This window comes from Neophocaena asiaeorientalis, unplaced genomic scaffold (assembly GCF_003031525.2).
Source record: "Neophocaena asiaeorientalis asiaeorientalis breed wild unplaced genomic scaffold, Neophocaena_asiaeorientalis_V1.1 scaffold671, whole genome shotgun sequence".
NCBI lineage: Eukaryota > Metazoa > Chordata > Mammalia > Artiodactyla > Phocoenidae > Neophocaena > Neophocaena asiaeorientalis.
Genome location: NW_020175533.1, coordinates 104,648 through 113,616, shown reverse-complemented (window position 1 = coordinate 113,616; position 8,969 = coordinate 104,648). Strand labels below are relative to the sequence as shown.

The 8,969-nt window shown below is 56.7% G+C and overlaps 1 protein-coding gene across 1 annotated transcript; it reads right to left on the bottom strand.

The window, feature by feature from the left end:
* Nucleotides 1-1,247: 1,247 nt before the first annotated feature.
* NR1I2 (nuclear receptor subfamily 1 group I member 2) lies at nucleotides 1,248-8,231 on the bottom strand. Its single transcript, XM_024769288.1, is given in 9 exon segments — nucleotides 1,248-1,392; nucleotides 2,591-2,696; nucleotides 3,056-3,181; nucleotides 3,393-3,526; nucleotides 5,563-5,573; nucleotides 5,575-5,807; nucleotides 6,156-6,186; nucleotides 6,684-6,871; nucleotides 8,102-8,231. Coding segments are annotated over 9 exon segments (975 nt in total). The 5' UTR covers nucleotides 8,103-8,231.
* Nucleotides 8,232-8,969: the final 738 nt, after the last annotated feature.

Genomic DNA, 8,969 nt, shown 5'->3' with positions numbered 1-8,969 from the left:
CAGGCAGATTTTTAACCACTGCGCCACGAGGGAAGCTCAAATAATGCATTTTTATGTTCTCACACCAACAATCTTCAGATATGTAAAGGGCAATAGTAAAATAAGTAAAAATTTAGAAATATATACAAATAGATCTCTATTTCACCACCCCCACATTTCTTTTTTCCCCCAGAAAGGAAGGCCAAAAAAGGCTTAAATCTAGCCAAAAGTTAATTATTGAAGTCCTCTTGCCTTGATTTGACGTTAACCACAGGATCATATTTGCTAAGCCTGGTTCTTAGGTGTGTGATGCCCTACGTAAAGTTAGTTGAAATGTAATTTTCGAAAAATGCAGCAACATTTTTACTCAAAGTGGTTACAAACAAAGCAGACACCTTCATACTCTTCAGCTCTGCAAACAGGTGTGTAAACAGGAACACATTTATTAAGTGCCGTCAGTACAGCCTCGTCACAGAGCCTTCAGCATTCCAGCCTCAGGAGCCACCCAGCCCCAGGTCGGTTGTGAAGCAAATCTGCACCAAGTCACACACATGTATAACCCCTTCGAGGTCAGGATCCATGTCAGTCAGCATGTACTCCCCACAGCAGGTTGCACATTGTTGGTGCTTAATGATGTGTTTTAATGGATGCAGAGACACAGAATGAGGTGCCCAGAAGGAGGGAAGAATAAACACAGAGACAGGTAATGACAAGCTTGTGACATTTGGTGCAGGCCTTCTGGCCTCTCTAAAAGACTCCCTCAGACGCTAATGCACCTGCTGGTGGACACAGGCCTGAAACCCACAGAGCAACTCAGGACAGGAGGCTGTGGGTTGGGAACGGCTGGCGAGTGGGAGACAGGGGTAGCAGACGTAGCAGTGAAAATACCCAAGAAGCTAATGAACTTGGGTGTGGGCATAGACCCTCAGATGCCCCAGCTCCGGGCACCGTATCCCCTATCCCCTCTCCCACCATGATACTAGATCCCCAGACCCAGGGCCTTTTCTAAGGGGAGGGTGCCCTTGCCTCTCGATCGATAGGCCTGACCGAGGGGCCAGCATACTCTTCATGTAAGGCTCTAGGGCTTGGCTCTCCCCAGGCTGAGCTGGGGGCTGAGGAGAATGCTAGCCTGCCACCCTCACAGCTGTCTTTGTGAGTTCCCTGGAGAGGCAGGACCTGCCCGGCATTGTCAGTGTCTGTCTGTGTGGCCCTAGGAATGGTGGCTCTGGCTCCCAGGGCTCTGGCTCTGACTGCTGTGGGGCGGCCACTCAGCCATTTGTGATGCTGAACAACTTCTGCGTGAGTGGGGTAGCGAAGGGGTGAATGTCCTGGATGTGCAGCAGCCTCTGGGTGTGCTGGACGTTGATGCTGCGGAGCTCGGTGAGCATAGCCATGATCTTCAGGAACAGGAACCTGCCGGCCAGTCAGGGGAAGCGTTGGGGGTATGGCCCGCCCTGCCCCCACCCACCAACACTGGGGCCCCTCTGAAATTGAACACATTTGAGGGTTTTCATCTCAGGTTTTCATCTCATCTCACAGGTCAGCCAAGAGACAAGGCTTGGCTGAATTCCTTAAGCTTCCCTTTCAGCCTACAGATGAGGGGGCAGAACAGCCTGGGCCCTGCAGGTGTGCACCCGCCCTTCCCACTCACACCTCCTCCTCTGGGCTTGAGTCCCTGTACACAGGGACGTCTGTGGGAAAACCAGGCATTGCAGGCACCACGTGAATAGGTCATTCCAGGGGTACATCACTGCCGTGGCTAATGGACGGGGGTCAGGATGGGGTGGAGTAGCTGTGGAGGCACGGGCCGCAGGCAGCAGTCCCTCCCCGGATCTAGCCTGAGATCTGGTGTCTGAGACACACCTCATGCCTCAGTTTCCCCATGATGCCTCCTGGCTCCGTACAGGGGAGGACTGAGCAAAGCAAGACACGGCCACCCCCAGCATCCCAGGAGGCCAAGCTCACAAGCCAGCTGCAGCGGAGGCCAAGTAAGGACTTGAGGTTTTATGTTCGCACTAACACACCCAGTGCTGGCCTTCCCCCGTCCAGCCTGGGACCATGGCACCAGGTCACAGGGCTGCTGAGGCCCAGTGAAGGGGGGGTAGCCTCTATCTGGTCAAGCCCTGAGCAGCCTTCCTCCTTCGGGTTATGACCAGAACTAACTAAGGAGTCTCCTACCCCGTTATCTGTTGTTTGTCCTGGGAGGTGGTTAGGTAGTTAGTGCTCAAGGGTGTGGGCTGTAGACTTGGCCCGCAAGGATCCATCTCCAGACTCCACCTGCCTGGGGCAGGACCTGGGTCAGTCGCCCGGAGCCCCCAGTCCTTTACAGGATATGATGGCACCCACTGCATGGGGCTGTTTTCAAGATGAAAGGTGATATGCATGTAAAACTGCTTGGCACCAGGGCTGGCTCTTCTCAATAAACAGTAGTTGTTCTAGGTCGACTGGGCAGGAGGCCTCAGTGGAGGTCACAAAGCAGGGTCCCAAAGCCCTGATAATTAGAGGCTTCCCCAGGAGCAGCTGTGGTCTGCGCCCCCAGAGAGACCCAGAACAGTCGGGGGCCTGGGGGCAGGGCTCACACCCCCTCACACCCTCTCTACTTGCTGCTCACCGGTGGGCGGGCCAGGGCCGGTTGCACTTGATGTAGGCCTTCAGGGTAATAGCGAACCACTCCTGCAGCCGGTCCAGCAAGCGGCACTGCCCCACACCCGGGCGGTCTGGTGGGGAGGAGAAGGTGGTACGGTCCCCGCAAGGCCATGGGGGCCGAGACAAGCTTGGTCCATCCCAGAGGGGACAAATTGCCAACCACTTTCCAGGGCCAGGAATTCCCAGGCAAGGAAGTGAGGGGGGCGCTAAGAGGGCTTTGTATCACCCCTCTGACCCTAGGAGAAAACAGCCAGAGCCCCCATCCTGGCTGAGCAGTGAGTGGAGGGCGAGGCCATCAGTTGGGACCTTCCCTGGGGAAGGCAAAGGAGGGGCTGCTGCCTCCCTCAGCTGAAGCTGATGGGGTGTGAACAAGCCTGGAGAGGTGGGCGAGGGGCACGGGGAAGCCAGGTAGGACAGGTGGGGTTATCACCTGGAGAGAAGAGGGAGATGACCTGCATCAGCACATACTCCTCCTTATGCAGCTCCAGCTTCTTCCGCATGTAGTGGAATTTCAATACGGGCTCCAGTAGAAGCTGCTGGAAGCCACCTGTAGGGTGGGTGCAGGCTGGAGGGGTAAATTTCTCAGGAAGCTGACCCAAGACCCAGACTTCCCTCACCAAGACCCAGACTTCCCTTTTTTCCCATTGCCCAATCTTATGCCCTGCAATCCCAGGACCCATGTAACCTGGCGTGGCTCCTCTCCTCCCTCCACGGCTGTTTCCCACCCTCTGCCGGGGCAGACAGGCATCTCTCGGGTACCTGCAGGGTTTCCAAGCAGTAGGACAGCTGACCACACTCCCAGGTCCTGGTCTCTGCATTGAACACCGTGTTGAATCTCAGCTGGCACAGCTCAAAAGCGGCCGCCTTCAGCAGGGAGATCTGGTCCTCGATGAGCAGGTCCCTGGCAGCAAAGGATAAGGAAGAGATGCCGCTTCCTAGGAAACTGCCACAGGCCATCACCCCGTCCCATAGTCCAGAATCAGGGCGGGAGGGTGGTGAAGAGGAGAGGGAGGCTCCTCCCCCTGCGGATTATTGCAGGTGCCTTCAAACTGCCTCCAATCTCTCCCTGTCCCAATCCAGCAAGCAGATTCCTCCTCCCTGCCGTCTTCCTCTGGTCTCCTGCTACCTTCAGGGACTCTCCACTGCTGATGTAGCTTGGTGTCCAGGCCTTTACAGCCTAGCCCCATCACCTCCAGCTCCCTGCACAGCCACTGACCCCCCAGCCGATGCCTTGGCTCCTGGTCCCTGGCCTCCTGCTTTCTGCCTCGGTTTCCCCACTTGGAATGAGTACCCCTATAGCTTCACTTAAGTAGACTCTGCTAGTCCTTTGGGCCAAGCTGTCCTTGTGCCTCCTAGAGGTCTTTCCAGACTGCAGTCCTTTTGCAAGTGCCAGTCCTCCAGCATGAGTTCCATGCAGCGGGGCTATTTGCTTCCTGCCGTCTGTTTTGGATTTGCTGTTTCTTCTGTTTCTCTCCAGGCAGCCTGGATGCCCTGAGCTCCACCCGTAGCACTGAGCACAGGCCCAGCCACAGTGGATGCCTCTAGTATTCACGGTTAGACTGACACCCCTCCCAACCTGAGAGGGGCCCCCATCTCCCCACTGATGGAGGCATTCCAACTGAAAACCCAGGAGGGAGCTCTTCAGGAGGACCTTTGCCTGGCTTTGGTCTCCTCGGGAGTTCAGTCCCTTCATTTAGATCCACAGCGTTGAGCCACCGATGCCGTGAACTTGATCTTTTCCTTCCGTGTGTCCCCGCCGCCGCCCTCACCCCCCGCCCCGCCCAGCTCCCAGCCCAGGACCGGGCAGGGGACCGGCTCTGGAGGCTGTACTCTGCTTCCAAAGCTGGCCCCTCTGATTAGCTGCGATCCCGCACACGTGCCTTAACCTTGGTTTTCTATCTGTGGGATGAAGGTGAGAGCAACTCCTGCCGCCTGGGGTGGCTGTACCCCAAACTGGTTGTCATGAGAAATGAGTGGCCTCCCACCCTGGTGGTAGGGTCTGGGTCATGAGATGTTGGTGGGGATCTGCCAGGTCTATGCGTGGAAGGGGGCCTTTCTCCCTGCTCCCTTGACCTACTGTGCTGCCATCTGAACCCCACTCCAGCCTGTGGCCACCATCACCCCAGTAAATAAGTCCTACGTGTCACCCACAGGGCAACCTGTGGGCTCCTGGAAGAGAACCTGCCCTCTGCCTGCGGATGAAATCAGGGCTCCTCATGTGTGATTCAGCTCCACATGCCCAGGCCTGGCAAGGCCAGTGGCTGACCCCAGGGAAGACATGCCCAGTGCCATCTCCAGCCCTGACAGGCTCCATATTGTGTGGCTGTGGTTACCACCACACCAGAAGGGTCCAGGGTCTCTCATTCACCCCGGTTGCCCAGTGGTTGCTGCCTTCACGCCTAGCTCTGGGGCGTTCCGGCCCCTTGTCCTCCTTCTCAGCCTTCTCTGGGCAGCAGACTGCCAGTGACCCCGCGTCTGTTCCTGGCCCTTTCCTTCTTCTCCCTCTGGACTTCCTTCCTTTTCCTTCCAACTCTTCCTTTGCTCTGGAACTGTCAACTTGTGATTCCTGCCCCTTTGCGGGGAAATGGGGAGGGGGATTACTTTCTGAACGTCCCCCGTGTATGTGATGAATGCTCTTCCAGATATTTTCTTATTCCACACAACGGCCCTGCAAGGTAGGCATTATTAGCCCCTGTCTAGCAGATGAAGAGGCTGAGACACAGGTTAAAGGGCAGGCCACAGTCACAAAGCTAATGAGCCATACAGACAGCGAGGGCTCCATTCCCCAGCAGGACCAGGTGGCCTGGGGGCAGAGGTAAAGGAGGGTCTTTTGGCACCAACGTCCCCCAAATTCAGAGAAATCTACCCCAGACCATTTGAACCTATTGGCCATTTCCTGCTCCTTTCCACACCATCCACCCCACCACTGTGTCCTACCTGAAATAGGAGAATGACTTTGGCAAAGTTGATGATGCCTTTGAACACGTAGGTTGACGTGTCAGCCATGTGGGGCAACGGGGAAGAGATCTCTTTCCCACTATTGTCGGCTGCGGGCTTGTAGTTCCAGATGCTGCCGTCTTCCCCCCGCAGCTGCAGGGAGACCTTCACTGAACGTAGATCTTCCCTGATCTTGCACCACTTGGCAGCTTCTTCATTTGACTGAGTCTGCAGAGACTCCAAATCTTGTGGGCACGGCTAAGCACCTCTGGCAGCTGGGACATGAGCCGGGAGGGGGAGAGAAGAGAGGAGAGACGGCATATATTCCCCCAAACAGGTTCTGACACAGGCCCCAGACAGGCACACACAGCCACAGCTGCACCCTGAGTGGCTGCACGGTGGCAGGAGTGTACACCCCACCTCCACACACAGCACTTGTTCCTTCTTTTTGGTCTTCTCCTATCAGGTGGATCTGTTAATTCATGGTCCCTCACATCCCTGCCTGGTCAGGGGTGTGTCCCAAGCATCCCTGACCTTGCACTCAGGAAACTCAGAGAAAAGGATCTGGGAGCTAAATATGGAAAGAAACAGACTTTGGAGGCCACTGGCTACCAGTTCTCTGAGCTGGACGGGTCACCGAGATACCTGTGAGCACAGGCGGAAGAGGGCACTGGGATCAGACACGGCTACCATTGCTGAGATCACTGGAGTTTATTGGTTCAGTAAAACCAGTTCACAAATGTCATGCCCCCTGCAGGTCCTGCCCCTGTCCTCATAAAGCCCTGAACGCCAGCAACCCTGGGGCAACTCAGCTGTCCATAACTCCATTTATGGCACAGACTCAATTTCTACCTGCTGCGAAAGGAGAGAGCAGAGTTCCTGACCTGAGCATGAGTCAGAATCACCTGAGGGGTCTTGTCAAGGCACAGACTGCTGGGCCCCCAACCTCAAAGTTTCTGATTCAGGAGATAGGGGATGATCTGAGATTTTTGCCTTTCTTACAAGTTCCCAGATGCTGCTGCTGCTGCAAGTCCAGGGGCCACTCTTTGAGAACCGCTGGGAATGAGATTGGGGTTCTGAGGAGCTAGTGCAGGAGCTGAGCCGTCTCTAAAGCCTCATACCCGGAAATTCTTGAAATGCATGAAGATGCCATCAGAGGTTTTCACCTGAGCGATTATCAACTCCCTGATCATCGTCTGCTGCTCTTCAGTCAGAGCCTTGGCTCCAGGGGGCTGAGTCCCAATCTGTTCTCTCTTCTTCCTCCTGATAAAGGCCCGCTTCTGCTCCACGGCCGTGTCAGACATGATCACTGCAGGGATAGCCAGAAGCAGCCTCAGGTGCCTGCAGGGGCTCGGGCAGCAGCAGCAGATGGGGACATGCTTGTGACAAGAAACCTGCCTTTTTCCAGACTCTCAAGGACTCTCGGCTCCTCTGAAGAAACACTTGGGGAAGGATGGGTTCAAGACAACTTCGTGGAGCGATGGGAATTGCTCAGGCTTCTGGATCTTAAGGCACCGGCTTGAGTGACGGTTTTGCCACTTTCTAGTGGTGACCTTGACAGGCTCCCTAACCTCTCTTGCCTTCAGTTTCCTTCTTGGTAATCTGCAGTGACAGTGCTCACCTCACACTGCTGCTAGGATCAGACACTGCACAGGAAATGCCTAGTACAGTTCCTGGTACATAATAGTTGTTCAATAAATGCACTCGATTATTCTTTTATGGTGGATCAGATACCAACAAGACTCCTCAGAGGCCCCCAAGATCTCTGGGACTCCAAGACCCCAGAGAGCTGGGACTACTGCTTAGCAAGAAATATCGACTCCAGCCACTTCCTATGTAGCCGGTAGCCTTAGGGTCTTCCCTGGATTTCTGGGGCCCACTTGTGTGTGCAGAGCAAAGCTGTGGGAATCCTGGCAGGGAGGGGACGACAGGGACTGCTGGTCTGCAGGAAAGGCTCTCTGCCCAAATGTCCAAGGAACTTGGCCTCTGAAAGTCTGCCCAGGGTCTCGGGTCCCTCTGTGACTGATGGAGAGAAATACGCTCTGGTAGCTTCCAGCCTTTTCCCCATGCGCTTTAATCTCAGAGTCCCTGGGAGCACAGTTATACCAAAGCTGGACAGGTGAAATGAGAACCCCCCTGTCGCTGGCGGCACACAGTTCCTCGGAGGACGCCGGGTCTGGGCAGCTGGTGGAAGGCGGGGGGTCATAGCACACCACGTGTCTCCAGCTTCCCGTCCCCAATTCAGCGCCCCCAATTTGCCTTAAACAACTATGAAGGGAACAAAATGAATCACACAAGCGCAACAGAGGGGAGAGGCGGGCACGACCCTGGCCAGAGAGAACCTGGGCCTCCCAGAGCAGAGAGCGCAGACGCGCTCCTCCCCTCCACCCCTCCAGGAGAGGCAGCTGGCCTCAGGCCGACGCCCGCCCGTCTGCGCACGCGCCCGCACACATCCCACGGCTGCGCACGCGCCCGCACACAACCTGCGGCCCGAGCCTGCTCGGGCTCACGTGCCGACGCCCGCCTGCGCGGCTTGTACTGTCTTTCCTGCAGCCGCTCTCCAGGAACTTGCGCAGGCGGCAGGCGGCAGGCCCGGCACTGCCGCCGAGTCTTCCGGATGATCTCGTAGGTGCCTTCTGGACAGGGCACCAGAGCCGGGCGTTGCGTTTCATGGCTGTGCTGCGAGAGGACAAAGAGCAAGAGGTAGGCCGCGTGGGGCACTGGCTTCCAGTCCCCTCCCGACACAGACACTAGTCACACGCTCTGTGGGCCCTGCCTTTGCCTCTGAGTTGGGTCGGGGCCACAGGAGGGGTACAGGTGGACGCTGTTCAGGCGTCTGTCGGTGGGTGTTGGGCTTCCCCAGGGGCCCCGGAGCCGGCTGGAGGAGGGGAGCGGGGGAGGAGACTGTCCTGCAACATTCATGCAGGAGGTGGGCACTGCTTCCAACAGGGCCTGCACCAGAGCCGCTTTCTGGGGTGCTTCAGCGCCAGGCCGAGCCTCAGTCTTTCCCGCACCCTGCCCTCTTCCCCCTCACTCCCAGGCGCCCCCAGGTTTCTGTGGAGGCGGCCTCTTCCAGGATTTCTCCTTCTTGGAAGAGGGAGCCGGAGGAAACCTGTCCCCAGGAGTATAGAAGCTCCCTGCCTTCCCCAGTCCCCATTCTGGACTGGGGGGTCAGGGGCAGCCAGAGGACCGGGTAGACTATGGGAAGCTTTCTACCTCACTGGACAAAGGCTTCCCCCTTGGAAAAGCAGATTCTCCTGATGGACCTAGGGGAACAGAGAGGTTCAGAGGCCCGTAATAGTGGGGTGAGCGTGCACTGCACCCACACGTCCCCGCACAGCTGTGCCAGGAGGGAGACAAGGGGGTAGATGCCTTTTAGAGATCTTAACCGTCTTATGGCCTAACCC